The 14,065-nt window shown below is 53.7% G+C and overlaps 4 protein-coding genes and 2 non-coding genes across 6 annotated transcripts; 2 read left to right on the forward strand and 4 right to left on the reverse strand.

The window, feature by feature from the left end:
* Nucleotides 1–2,077: 2,077 nt before the first annotated feature.
* Nucleotides 2,078–3,866, forward strand: B0H65DRAFT_414838 (uncharacterized protein; the record flags this gene model as incomplete). The annotated part of the gene is made up of 3 exons (XM_062823945.1): nt 2,078–2,520; nt 2,597–3,324; nt 3,385–3,866. 3 exons carry the CDS (start codon nt 2,078–2,080, stop codon nt 3,864–3,866), a joined length of 1,653 nt encoding a protein of 550 aa, XP_062687101.1.
* Nucleotides 3,867–6,871: 3,005 nt separating this feature from the next.
* Nucleotides 6,872–8,360, forward strand: B0H65DRAFT_415766 (uncharacterized protein; the record flags this gene model as incomplete). Its single annotated transcript, XM_062824002.1, has 2 exons — nt 6,872–8,144; nt 8,224–8,360. The coding sequence occupies 2 exons, from the start codon at nt 6,872–6,874 to the stop codon at nt 8,358–8,360; spliced, it is 1,410 nt and encodes a 469-aa protein (XP_062687102.1).
* A 207-nt stretch (nt 8,361–8,567) lies between these two features.
* Nucleotides 8,568–8,659, reverse strand: B0H65DRAFT_t51. Its single transcript has one exon. It is a non-coding gene; the product is annotated as a tRNA-Glu (tRNA).
* A 287-nt stretch (nt 8,660–8,946) lies between these two features.
* B0H65DRAFT_t50 lies at nt 8,947–9,038 on the reverse strand. Its single transcript has one exon. It is a non-coding gene; the product is annotated as a tRNA-Gln (tRNA).
* Nucleotides 8,965–11,405, reverse strand: B0H65DRAFT_555101 (beta-lactamase/transpeptidase-like protein; the record flags this gene model as incomplete). Its single annotated transcript, XM_062830012.1, has 3 exons — nt 8,965–10,532; nt 10,645–10,773; nt 10,856–11,405. The coding sequence occupies 3 exons, from the start codon at nt 11,403–11,405 to the stop codon at nt 9,457–9,459; spliced, it is 1,755 nt and encodes a 584-aa protein (XP_062687103.1). The 3' UTR covers nt 8,965–9,456.
* An 853-nt stretch (nt 11,406–12,258) lies between these two features.
* On the reverse strand, nt 12,259–13,997 carry B0H65DRAFT_56445 (aspartic peptidase domain-containing protein). The gene is made up of 2 exons (XM_062830255.1): nt 12,891–13,997; nt 12,259–12,829 (listed from the first exon to the last, which is right to left on the reverse strand). Exons 1-2 carry the CDS (start codon nt 13,624–13,626, stop codon nt 12,330–12,332), a joined length of 1,236 nt encoding a protein of 411 aa, XP_062687104.1. The 5' UTR covers nt 13,627–13,997; the 3' UTR covers nt 12,259–12,329.
* Between the last annotated feature and the right edge of the window lie 68 nt (nt 13,998–14,065).

A 14,065-nucleotide genomic window follows, 5' to 3' on the forward strand; every position in this document is an offset into this window, starting at 1 on the left:
TGTCGTATTTACTACCGTCTTATCTGGCATATGTATATCTTGTTTGAATGCTTCAGTAGCATCCAAGATACCTCGTAGATAGATGGAGGGAAGAACAAGAGGCTGGAGGCTGGAATTCTGGAGTGGCTTCAGAGGTCGTCAGACCGTGTTACTGTCGCCGCCGCCATTCCCCAATCCTCCATGTTTCCCCAGATGCCCATGGAGTCGCCTTCTCCCCCCCTTGCCCCTTTGCCCTCCGCACCGGCTGTTCCCCTCACCATGGGAAGAGAATCCCGACAATGCATGCCGTGTAAAGTAGAAGGCCCCGCCAATCAGATGGCGTGAAGAAAAGAGTGTCTGGATGAACACCTCTGGTCACGAACGGTGTTCCACGTGCCAAGCACGGGGTAAGCATGCTCAAGTTCGAAGCTTGGTATTAGCCTATTGGTCCCGTGTCATTCGTGGGAATGGAATGTACATCAACAAAGTGCGGAGAAGAGCGACGGTTATCCTTCGTGCGGACTGTGGAGGAGGTGGAGGAGGAAGACTGGAGGAGGACAACGACGGGAGGTCGAAGCCATGTGGAAATCTGATATTGCAGATGATGAACTCATCGAGAACGGCGAGATGCCCGGCGTGGAACTCGTGCTTGTCATGGAGTCGGCGGACGTCGTGGTGAGTGTTGCCATATCCACAAGGCGCACTCCGGGGAAACGGGGAAATGGGGGAAAAGCTGGGGCTTGGGGGAATCGCGAGCTGGAATCCACTGCGAGCCCGCTGAAGCCCGCTGAGGAGCATGGGGTTTATGGGGGTGTACCCCACATCCCGCCAGCGACGTTACGGCGTGGTGGAATGAACCAAACGAACCTCAAACAAGGCAACCCGAGGTTGGTGAATTAAGTTGGAATTGGGATCTTCTGAACCAGAGCAAGGTTGTGAAAGTGTTTCCTGGATAGGTATACTGGAATCCACAGACTATCGTCACATTCATCACGTATCTTGGGTTGTGCTTGGTAACATCAACCACCACCAGCCAGAATCAGATCAGACAAAGATAGAAACCAGTCAGCTTCAGGTGGTAGTAGGTATGTTCAGCTGTTCGTGAACCATGGAACCTGTAAACAATGGAAGAATAGTGTACCAAAAACCTTGGATTCCGCCCGATTTATCCAGATTCCAACCTCTCGACCGTCAAGCCTCCCAAAGCCTCCCCACCTAACCATCTATATACCTAGCGCGGATTTACCCCGTGGGGGAATTGGAACCAAGCTCACAAGGGAGTCTTTACCCCAACTTTCCATTCATCCCCGCGCTCGGCGCCGTGATCAATATCGTCAGAACCCAGTTGAAGTCTCATCACCATCACCAACACCTAACTGCAACCGCCCAAATGAGTGCGAACTGTACGTATTCACCCCTGCAAGAAGATCACCAAGTCCGTTCCGTTCCCAGGAGCTCGGTTCGCGACACACACCTGGTGAGCTGGTGATGTCTGAGTGCGGTGAAAGTGTCAAAGTACCTATTGAATATCTGGAGGCTAGTTCTAGGGGTTGGGGTACATAAAGCGATGAGAGTTGGCCGGAAAGTAAATTATCCACAAATCAGGGGACGGTATTGGGACTCGTCTTGGCGCCGCGTGCTGGACTCTAGAGGTTTAAGAACTTCAAGGTGAGCCACGTGCAAAGTTGGGGATGTGTTAGGCTTCTAGTTTCGGGTTGGCGAGCTGAATAGGTAGGTATGTTAAAGCTGTTCAATGATATGTATCAGATAATTCGCTGGGCTTGTTGTCGTTGCAAAAGTAGGGCTTCTCCTGGAGAATGTGTCAATTTGCCTAAGGTGACGGTATTGTCACTCTCCCCTTGGAGCATAAAGTGTTCTGATTGAAGTAGCACTGCGTAAATGCCGTAGGCATAGCAGTATCGATAAGATCCTACAATGTCACTCAAGCTAACTCGTCCGGACTGGGTGAATTTGGTAGGTGTGCATGTCATGGGATGAGCTTCTGTCCTCTTTACCTTACCTCCCATGAACTATCCATAACACGGTGTATTTGGGATTTTATCGTTCACTGGTGGTGACTGTCGTCCTCCGCGCAAAGATGTCTCCCAACGACTCCATGCCGAAGCTAGGGCACCAAAACAACGATACCGCACACGTGCAGCTGCCTCAACCCGTCATCACAAAATTGGGATGTCAGTCTACCACCCCAGGTCGCAAACACAAACTCAACGCATACGCCTTCCAGCAGGACGCTATAGTCACCTTCAAGGGCCACCAGTACGCAACATACTGGTCCAACGCCGGGCCAGACGATGGCGACGCTCTGTATCTTTGCGTGGCCAGGAGACAGTTACGGCCCCGTTCCGACGCGCCTGTCCTAGACAACGAAGACGAAGTCAGGGCAGAATCGGCCTACGAGTGGGAAGTCCTCGAGCTTCGTGACTACAAGCAAACCGATGACGATGGTCATAACACCATTTCGCTTGGAATCTGCCCCGGTGACGGAACGATCCACCTCGCATTCGATCATCACTGTGACATGTGAGTTGCGTCTCCCTCCTTTCTCCCACCAGCTGTTTTGTTTGTTTACCGCCACACCAATACAATGACGGAACAGCCTTCGATACCGCTACTCAAGGCGGGACGTAGCCACTCAACCCTGTACCGTCAGTTGGCGTCCAGACATCTTCTCGGTCACTCTTGACTACCTCCCGGGAATCCCATCCACCCACAAGCCCCTCCGCGACGTGACATACCCCCGATTCGGCTTCCTCGGCGAGGACATGTTCTTCTCCCACCGTGACGGCAAGGCTGGACTCGGCAACGACCATCTTTACACCTATAATGGCAAAAACGGTCGCTACAAGTACATCGGCCCCTACCTGACAGGGATTCAGAGCAATCCATACGTCAACGGGATGACCTCCCGTGACGGGGTCCTCCACGTCACTTGGGTATATCGAGGCTTTGTGGATTATCCGGGGTGGGACGATCCGCTCGATACCAAACACAAGCAGCAGGCGGGACCAAACGGGGCCGAAAACAACCATAACATTTGTTATGCGTATAGCGACGCCGGTGGATACGCATGGAGAAACGGCCGGGGTGAAGTGATTGCCGACTTGAGGGATCCTGCCAAGTTTCCCATCGACGTACGGGGGAAAGGGCGCACCATGACAAATGACTGCAATGGGATCGTTGTCTTTGACGTACCCAAGGGCAAGGGCCTGATGAACCAAGAGGCACAAGCAGTTGACCAAGAAGGGGGTGTACACGTCTTGAACAGAGATATGATGAATGAAGGGGGGACGTACCTGTGGAAACATTATTACCGGTCGTCAGATGGTAAGTTACCGCTGTGCTACGGTTGTGATATTGCTGGCAAAGCCGATTGACGGTGACTAGGGACGTGGACGCAGCGGGCACTGCAAGTCATCACCGAAGGCAGCAAACGTGGTCAAGTAGCCATCAGCAAAACCGGCGATTTATACGCAATCCTTCCAGACTCGACCACGAAGAGCATGCGGATCCTGAGGGCCACCAAAGCTGGTGGATACGCCGATTACCGACAAGTTTGGAAAGGAGACGGCCTTGGCGGCGAACCGCTGGTAGACTCAGCCAGGCTGGAGTATGACAACGTTCTGTCAGTCTTTGCTCGCAACGATCCCGTCGACCCGGCTGAGCATCCGGCGGAGGGTCAAGCTGTCGCCATCCTTGACTTTGAGCTGCCCATGGAAGACAAGGATCCCAAGGCGGACGAAGATTCCATGAGAGACACAAGTGATCCAAGTGACGTCGATGGTCAGCCCATCTCTCAAGCGCCTAAGAAGCGAAGACTGGCAAGAAAACAAGCATCTGGAACGGCCCTTGCCGAGGTTTCGGAATAAGGTCAAAAGCGGATGGGCTGCGCTAGCTTAACACGTCAGATAGCTAATTCCGGCTATGTCCCTGAAGCTCTTGAAGCTCCCGAGAATAGATGCGCTCGTAACGCGGTAAAAATCAACGGTACTCGGGACAGCATTCGGAGCAGAGTCCGGGGATTTGCTCGAACGGACAGATGGAACAGTTTGTGCACATGTCAACAAGAGGTCCAGAACGAGGAGCTCTCATGGAGCGTTCTGGCCTTTTGAGCACATGGTGCAAGGCGTGCAAGGAAGTGATTGAGGCGTCGTCGGGAAGCCGTGCATATCGTTTTAGGTCTAAATCTACCCAGCCGTGCCAGCCCAGAGGACACGCATCTCCAAGGCCGAGGTGATGACACTGAGTGAGGACGTCCGGAAAGCCACCCGAGGGAGAGACAATATGGACTGTTGCCATTGGTCAAGGCTTTCAGTGGTCTCGGTGGATGACCTGGAGCAGTATGCTGTGCTCGTGGTCAGCTGGGCTGTTATCAGGACATCTCGACTTGATGGAGCACTGATATCCTCCAGGCATTAAGCCTGCGCAGTATGTAGAGGATGCTATAGTGATTGTTGATGCCGTGTAACATGATGCGTGTCTTCCATCTGTCGCGGCCCGTGGGGTTTGCCCCGATCATTATGCTGAACCGTGGGCCGTCGTCCCATAGCACACACACACCTCGCTCGACACGCTTCCATGTGACGATTGCGGTGTGCCTGCTGATGCTCCCAACATCCCACCAGCTTCATTGTGTGCTTGAAGCCAGCAGCAACAACGTCGATGGGGTTCTGAGATGCGACAAGTCATCGTCAAGGGAAGCTAAAGACTATGCTTAGCGCCGTCTGTCCGGTTCAGACAATTGGTGTAGACATGGTGAATGCCGTCATCACACCTCGTCGGGTACCCGTCGCAGAGCTTCGTCGATGGACTAGTTGGCAGTTTGTAGTTCCAATTCAGCGCGGCATGGTAGAGTGTAGATGGCTCGTGGGTCCCGTCGGTCGGACAAAAGCACGATCTGCTGCCAGTGCCACGTCAATCTGGAACAGCAGGACAACGACTTGTTGGACAGTTGTCCTCGATGGAAGGGCGGGAGAACTGTGCGCATGCGGCTCAACCAAGCTCGTCAGGGAACGGTGAGGCGGGGTCGGTGGGATTGACGATGCTGTTCGGCTTATTCATTTCTTCTGATTAGATGGATGGAAGGACGAAACGGACTGGCAGGGAACAAGGCATGACATGATCGCGATGACGGAGCGTGATGGAGGAGGCAGTTGAGTTGCGGTGCAGCTTGTCGCGGCAGGAGTTGGCGTGGAGTTGCAAGGTTCAAGATTGGGTTTCCAAATCGGGAGCCAAGTTGCAGTGTTTTCAGCTGGCCTGGTGCGCAGCCGCGGGAGCCTTCAGCTTGCCATGGCTGACCCCACGTCCCTGATTGGGTCGCTAGCGCTGCAAGTGGATACGGGCAGGCTCTGGGTCGAGGCTTGGCAGGAGTGCTCTTCAAGGTTTTGGCACCGCACTGACCACTGAGAGGCCGCGGCCGCCAGCCCATTTCATACAGCAATCCATGGGCCACGAGCCAACCTTGCCAACCCTCATTACGATGGCGCCGGTGAGAACCCTGATCAGCGACCCTTTTTGCTCCATCCAGCATGGGCCTTTTCTTCCACTTCCAGAATTCGACATCCCAACAACTCTCCGAAACGACACCGACTGCGGAATACGGCGACGATACTTGCCAACAAGGGCGTGGAACGGTGGAAGCGAGGCAAAAGCGAGTGGAACCCAACGCTAGAGGAAAGACTCACGATACGCGAAACAACTCCATCTTTCAGGTCTTGTCTGGATTCCATGTTTGTACAAGCAGAGTCAGAAGGATGCTGAAGCCCATCTGCGGTGGCGTGGTCTCCGCGTGCCTTGTTGTTACTTGCTCCTCACTCATCCAGACAGGTTTCTAAAATTGAACCCTTGCAAACACCTACCTGCTCACGATGGCGATGTGGCTACGAATCCTTTCACTTTCACCACATCACTCCTCCAAATCTCCTGGGCCCCATGATGAAGCTCAGCAATGGAACCCTGCTCCCCTGACCCGAACGCCTGGTTTGCCCTTAACTGAACGTTGCCCGGCTCATGTGTCTCGGCACCCTACAGGCTCAACACACCGTGACTCTATCCACAGTTGGACAACAGCGAGAACCATGGTTCCTCTCCGGTCTTCCATTCCACCTCCATCCCATTCCAATATCAATCCACCATCCCTGGACCATGCCCTTCTTCCACCATGGAAGCCATCCCCTATAAGAGCTAACCAGATACGGAACTCTCGGTCGTGCTTGTCGTCCAAGTTTCAAGCAGCTTGTGCCACCCGACTCCTCTTCTCAGCCAGCCTCTGTCTGCTGCTTTGTCCAAACTACCGGCATCCCGCTCTTTATTTGGCAATGCTCCAAGCTATTATACGTGCTACTGCCAACCTGAAATTGTATTGAGCTGTGTTCCTCTCCCGTCACCCTCTAGCGTGCTCACAAAGGCACACTAGTCCCGCCGCCACCACTTCTAAATAAGTACCCACGGCAGCCACACTCATAAATGCCGGGCGTCGTGAACGATCAAAGCCGCTGCAGACCAGATCTCCCTTTCCCAGTTCGGTCTACTCACTGCTTCCGGGCAACTGACCGACCCGTACATCACGAATGGTCTAGACCCAGCTCCACACCGCAAGAATCACGGGAGGACCAAGAGCTTCTTCGACGTCAGAGGGCTTGCTCCAAGTGTCACATCATCCAGGTATGACTTATACATACCTACCAAGCCCAGCCTAGTCTTTCTTCCCTCTTCTACTCCCCTTACCCATCTCTCACCCCACCTGATCTTGAACCATGAGCTCATATAAGCCAAGTGTCCCGACCACGAAACTCCGTGCCCGCCCAGTCTTCCATCCATCCTGAATATCGAGGACAACATCGTCAACATCAACCACCCTTCCGAATCCAGCAACATGCAACTCGACGCCTTCGTAACGAGAACGAGCGGCCTGCTCTCTCGGATAGCAGCTTCCGCCAGCTTCTCACTCAAGTCCGATCAGGCCACTTTCAACCGGGCCCTGGTCTCATGGCTCAAGGACCCCGACTCCAGCCTACCCAACGGTCACATTACCGGCCTTTGCTGCTCAAGCCTTCTGTCCATCCAGTTCCCAGACGAGTCCAGAGGCAACGACATCATCCCCGAGTTCCGCAGTTTCGTACTAGCAGCATCTCTAGCACACCGTGGACGGAGGAACAGCAAGGGCAGCAGCTCACGCCAAAAGCAGGCGTATCCCGCACGCCACGAGTCCCGATCTCATCTGATCAGGAGGCTGGATGGCATCCTAACCCCCCAATATCTCTCTAATCTCTCCCCAGAGCCATGCCAGGTCCTCTTCCATCTGGTGCTTGGAGCTGTTCTGGGAATGGGATATTCACCATCGCCTACCACCACCATCACCACCTTCAACTCCTCGTCGTCGAGTACTTCCCCTTCGAATCTCCTCAGCTCCGAGTTCCAGCAGAGTCCAACACTATGGCTGTCCACGAAGAACCAACTGGTCCGCACGCTCGCCCAAGATCTTGTCTTTCTAGGATCCACCAAGCTCGGAATCAACCTCGAGGGAACAACGGACCTGGAGCAGCTCATCATCGACACGGCGATCAGCAGGTGGAACGAAATGGAGTCGCGCATCTGGGTTGATAGCATCGCCGAGAAGGCCTCGACCTCGACAGGTTCTTCACAAGAACCACAACAACCGAAGCCAGCCTCCTCGTCATCACCATCATCATCATCATCAAGCTCCCCAAGCAAGTCCTCCGGTTGCGATTGCCAAAGACGACAGTCTTCATCTTCCACCGCCACCAGGTCACCAGCAGAAGCAAAAGACGACGACCTCCTAGACCAAGACCGAAACCCGCCCTACTGGGAAGATCCACCACCTACTCCTCCTCCGCCCACCGTCGAGCCGACGCTCATTCCCGTCATGCCACCATACCATGACACACCACACGCCCACTTCCAGTTCCAATTTCAAGCAGCAGCAGCGCCCAGCCATTGCACGTCGTCATCGTGGTCGGAGAACCCAGCATCGTACTTGGAGATGACGGATGAGCCCGAGAGTTATTACCTGGCTACTGCGAATGAAAACAACAAGAGAGGGAGAGCGTCGCCACCTATGCCGACGACAACGATGGGGATGCCGAGGTCGATGACGGATCCATTTCCTTTGGGGAGTCCGGCTGAGGGTAAGTCATTTTTTTCGGCGTTGATTTTGATGTTGATGAATCTCAAGAAAGTGTTGCTGACAATAAGCGTATGTTATAGACTTTGGTTCATGGCGAAAGGTAAAAAGGCGAACGATGTGGGTGGTACGGACGATTGATGCAGGTGATCAAGGACAGATAGGCGTTCATGCTCGGTTGCGGGGGAGGGAAGTCAATGATTTTGGGGTGTTTGTGTAAGAGAGGAGGAAGAAGAAGAAGAAGGGAAGATTGCATGGATATGTTTTTGGTATAATTCTGATGCTAATGAATAATGAGACGATGACCCGGGCATTCAGTCATGTCATTGACTGTGTACGAAGAAAAACATGAATGATTGCGTCATTGGCAAAAAGAATAAGTGGTGACGGAGAAAAAAAAGATGAAAAAAAAAGATGTTGTTTGAGACTCGGATACCGGGAGTCGAACCCGGGGCTGTTGAGAGAGCAGTCACTCCTGGGAAGTGAGAGTCAACGATGTTACCGCTACACCATACCCGATTGAACGGATAAGGTCCGATTTGATTGTTGAGGTGGAGCGTCGGTGGAAGCGCTTAAGAGCTCCCCTCTTGTCTCCCACCCGATGTCTCCGACGGTGGAGATCTACACCGTAGCTCGGGAAGCTCCAGCTCAAAAAAAGGGGCCAAGTGGGGTTCACGCCATGTCATCATCTGGCATAGCTTGGCGCTGTGAGGCATCGAAGTCATCGGAAACCAAAGGAAACGCCGGTCGCCGACGCTGGTAATATGCGTGGTAAAAGCAAAAAGGAAAAAAAAGTGAAAAAATTGAGGTCGTGCCCGGGTTCGAACCGGGGTTACTGGAAGAATTGAAAGTTTTGAAGTTTCAAAATCCAGAGTGATAACCACTACACTACACAACCTTTGGGATTTGTTGACATACAGCGTCGGATCTTTGCATTATGTACAACAAGTTACAGTGACGTAATTTCTCATTACAACACAACCAACAACACAACCATCATGCTTCGCGCTCGACGAGCTCGACTTTGCTTTCTCAACCTCATTTGTCGTCGGTACGAATTCAATGCATTTGCGATGCCGATGCGGGTGTCACTTTCAGGAACACTATCAAACAGCGGAAATTGAGTGCATCGGTCTCTTTTATCGTCTGCATCCTTCTGCCCTCTGCGCATTTTGTCCCCAACAAGTGTCCCTGGAGCAAAGCATCCACGTCCATCTCCTGGAGTTCATCATCCAAATCATTTTCCAACCTCTGCTACCCTCCCTCCCCCAACCAGCCCCGGACTTCCACTTCACAGACCCCCTTATATCCTCCCTTCACCCCTTCCTCATCACCATCCTCAACGCCGCATTCTCAATACTCACCACCCTCCCACTCCCATCCACCTCAAAAAAGAACTGATCCAGCGGCATACTCCCATACGTGACCCCCGTCAAGCTGACCCAGCTCCCACAGTCCGTCGAGAACATACTCGGGGGCGTCCTGCTCGGCACGTTCAAGTCCTCAAACACGGCCTTATACGCCACCCTCTTCCCCTTTGTCGCCGCCCGTCCATTCTCCCGATCCATCTCCCCCGGGATCACCGTCGTCTCCAAACCCGTCGGGTACAGTCTAATCGAGGGATTCACGGGCGCGTACCCCGCCGCCAGCACCACAGCAACATACTGCATGTCCGTCCCGTTGGACACCCAGTTCTCGATGCCCAGGCCCGGGCGGTCAGGCTGGGTGGTGATTTTCAGTGACGAGTTCCCGCCGCCGTTTGAGTAGTAACTCCCGCCATAGGTATCCTGCGCCTGCTCCCGCGCCGCCGCCTCCAACGCCGGCAACAACTGCTCGCCCAGCACATCCGCGAGGTTGAAGTTCGCGTTGGCGGGCAGGTTCGGGCCAGCCAGCAAAACGGAAAAGCCGACGCCGTAGTCCGGCAGCAGGTTCAGCAGCGAGTTGTAGTACCCGATTCTCCCGGCCTTGTTGTACGCGTCCACGACGCGCTTGCCGTTGGTTACACTGGACAAAACGATGCGCCGGATGCCCCAGGGGTAGCCGACGCCGGCGTTGGGTTCGGAAGTCAAGGCGGCCGGCTTGAGCCAGCGGTTGGTGAGCACGGGAGCCAGCAGCGTGGAGCGCATGATGGAGCGTCCGAGGGCGGAGATGTCCCGGACGGAGGAGTACATGTTGCCGGCGGGGTTTTCGTCGCCGAGTTGGTAGTCCCATTGGGCGTCGGAGGGGGTGCCGGGGCCGGGGATGATGCCGAGGTTCGAGGGGGCCTTGTTGTAGAAGGTGTGGGAGAGGTTGAGCGGGTGGAGGATGGATTCCTCCATGAGTGTCTGGAAGGGTTTGCCCTTGATGGACTCGAGCGCGTAGGCGAGGATTTGGAAGCCGGTGTTGGTGTAGGCTGGGGTGGTGAAGGGGGCGTAGGAGGGGTAGATTTAGAGGAGGCCGGAGAAGAATTCTGCCAAGTGGTTAGATCCTCAAAGCTCTTGACTGGGAAAAGCCGCAGGACTTACCAGTCCTGTTACAATGAGGCCAAACGCCGCACTTGGGCAGAGTCGGATCCGAGCTATTCAGAGCCGGAAACCCAAGCTGAACCGCGGTGTTCTGGTCCACCGTCTGAGTAAGTTCGCCCATCAGGCCATCTTTTGTTGTCCCATCCTCACTGTCAGTCCTCGACACCCTCAAAACATCTTCTTCTGCTCATAAGAGAACCACTGCACTTACAATCCCTCACAGCCCCCGAAAGCTGTCCAGCCAAACTCCCCACCGTCACCTCCCCCCACGCCACGTTCCCGACCGGATCATCCTTCGCCTTATCCGCCGCCTTCGCCAGCTCCGGCACATACTTGGTAATCGGCTCATTCCACCTCACATCCCCGTCCTGCGCCAGCCACGTATAAACCGTAAAGATCTTGGTCAAGCTGCCCAGGCGATAGACCGTGTCGGCGTCCGTCTCCTTGACTCCGCCATTGGTGACATTGCTCGAGGCGTGCGCGGGCGCGGTGTGGTGCCAGCTGAAGACGACCGGGTCGGTGTCGCTGATGCTGAACACCTCAAGGCTGTAGCTCGTAATGTTGGCGCGGACGGCGGCCGAGTTGTCGGCGTCGCGGGCCTGGAAGGTCTCGGTCAGGTTGGCGAGGGCGGCGCGGATGGCGGCGCTGGACTTGAAGTTTCGCGGCTTTTCGAAGACGGGGCCGAGGGGTGGGCAGTTGGGCGCTGCTGTTGCAAATGTTGTTGCTAGGAGCAATAGCAGAAGGGCTGCGATTCCGAACATCTTGAACCACGAGTCGTGAACCACAGTGCTGTGGGAGAGCATGTTAAACCGGGAGGAGGATGGTTGAGGTACTCCTCTATGAACGAGAGAGACACGACTCCCATCTTAATATGCTTTTGAGGATGTGTATTTTCTCTCTATTTTACGCTGTTTACCCCCCTCTCCTCTGGATGCTATGGAGTGTGGTATTCGGAAACACGATTCTGTCCACATATGCCCGGTTCTCAAGTACGGTAGGAATAACAAGAATCCCAGCCGGAACCCTGGGCCGTGCTATACTCTTGGGCCGACCCGTTCCCGTATCATCGCATGGTACCTATATACCGTTGACTCTCAAAGGGAGCCCGGTGCCTTAACAGGATATCCAGGATCCAAGGTGATCCGAGATCACAAGTTGTCTATAGTTAACCCTATCTATAGCGGAACAGAAGACGCGGAGTTCACCAACTAATCATTTCACCCAACCAAGGTACGCTAATGTTCAGATATTTAAATAACATCTTGGAAAGCTTATCTTAACTTGAGCACTCTACGGCTGAATGTTGTAGATTAATGCTACAGGCTCAGGCTGGTTCCTGACATACCTTTGTAGCATTCGGTTAAATTGCATGTTGCAATCGACACAGTGACCGGGAATTACACTGCCATGTAAACCCCGTCTCGACAATGAATGTGAGTTGGAAATATTCTTACGGTTCAACATATGTCTTTCTTGTGTTCAAACGGAGGCTTGCGCGATTGCCCTTAACAGAATCTCGCAGTTGTTCAAAGTTGTAAATTAAGTATTATCCACCTGGAAGTAACACGAAAGCCACCCAACTAAGATTACAAATATACTCGAGCCAAAAGAGGAACTCAACGTTCCTGATCATCGAAGAGGAAATGAGTCTTCCTGGATGGTCCAACCATACCCATCCTCCCGAATCATAGATTCTTTGCCGCCCAACCAAGCTGCAAGCCGCCAGCATCAAACACGACAAAGCTAGTCTTGAGCGCGACGTCGCCGAAAATCGAGAAGCCGATGCCTGTATCCTTTTGGATGCCACCAAAACAGTTTTGGTTGGCACTATCAACTGGTGCATACGAGAGCATGTCTCCTGGAACAGTAACATTGCCGTTGTTGACAGCAAAGACAAAGTCCGGTGGAGTAGGGCTGCAAGGGAAAATATAACCGCCCTGGCTACTGTCATACTGGGCGCCCTGGACCTCCTTATAGTATGCACTGACGACAGACTTGGGTAGAAGCAGTAGCGTAGTCCCGGTGTCGGCAATGCCACTCATAGAGTGATTGCGGAATCTTCCAGTGCCAACCGCATATCCTGGGGAGGTGAAGCCCCAAAAGCCCTGGCTATTGTCAACAGGCGTCCAAGTGATGTTGCCGATATATGCTGCGGGATCAATGTAGCCGAAATTATAGCTGCCCGCTATTTGTTAGAAGAGTTAGTTTCTTGTCATGAATTGGTCTTTGGCAGGGGGACAGCTTACGGGCCCCATGCTTCAGATCGACGGTAAACAGAGGAGCGTCAAGGCTGCCCTTGATGTTGTCAAAGAAAGTGTTCTGTGGGGTAGGCTGAACTGTGTTGATAGAAGTAAAGGCCAAACCCAACAAGCCATCATTGTGTGCGTCGTCGGTGAACTCGTCTGAAACCTTCTTGGCCGCCTCTACGGCTTGGTTAGGGACAGTCAAGCTGCCAACCGTGACCGTGTCGAGGTAGACGTCGCCACTCGAGGAGCTGCCGTCGCCGTAAGTGATCTCCCAAGTTGAGCCCTGGAGCTTCTCAGATGTGGAGCTGTTGTTCGGATCGTACACACTCTGGCCCTTGATATCACTCTTGGACATCTCCGTGCTGAAGACCCAGAGGTCGCTAGACCCTGTGTCGAAATCAACAATGAGATTTTGCGATGGGGTACCAATGGAAATGGGTGTCAGATATTCGACGTCGTGCTTCTCAGGATCCGTTGCAATAGTGCCGGTCGTTCGCTTCTGGTTCAGGCGGAACCTAGCGATGGCGGCCCTGAGATCCTCTGGCATCGGGGCGCCAAACTTCTGGTATGCTTTTGCCAACGCAAGGGGGCCATGCCTGAACTCGAAGCTCGGATTGCGGACTTGCAGCAGTGAAGCGGTGCCTTTGTTGCCCGTAGTGTCGTCACGGCTAGGGATAGCAGCCGCTATGCCGGTGGCCGCAAGAGCGGCGGTAAGGAGGGCAGGGAATAGCAGCATCTCGAAGTTAGAATAGAGAAAGACTTGGATAATGAGAGGTTAGGCAAAAGAGCGTCGTTTGGCAGATCAAGGGCCAAGTAAGGAGCGTAGGAGTTGAGTGAAAAGCCGCGAACCAAACGAGGAGGTAAAACCCCAACGATGGCTAACTGCACGTTCTTTGAGGTGCTGCAGGCCGCCACCAGTGAAGGCTTTGGAGATCGCGGGCTTGAAGGTGAAAATGAGTTCCGGATACAGCTCGGACAAGGGGGAGAGAGAAGAAAAGTGGATAATTCATGGGGAAAAGGAATCGGGATCGCTGTTGGGTGAGGATGTCTGGGGTGGGCTCACCCAAGCCAGTAGACTTTGATGCCATTATGGGAAGTTCTTTCCCCAACTAAATATCAGAACATCACTTGAAGCGAAGGTGTGATATGCTCCATAGGGCGGTGAGGCGTTCTTG

The sequence above is a fragment of the Neurospora tetraspora genome (genome assembly GCF_033439725.1).
Source record: "Neurospora tetraspora strain CBS 560.94 chromosome Unknown B0H65scaffold_1, whole genome shotgun sequence".
NCBI lineage: Eukaryota > Fungi > Ascomycota > Sordariomycetes > Sordariales > Sordariaceae > Neurospora > Neurospora tetraspora.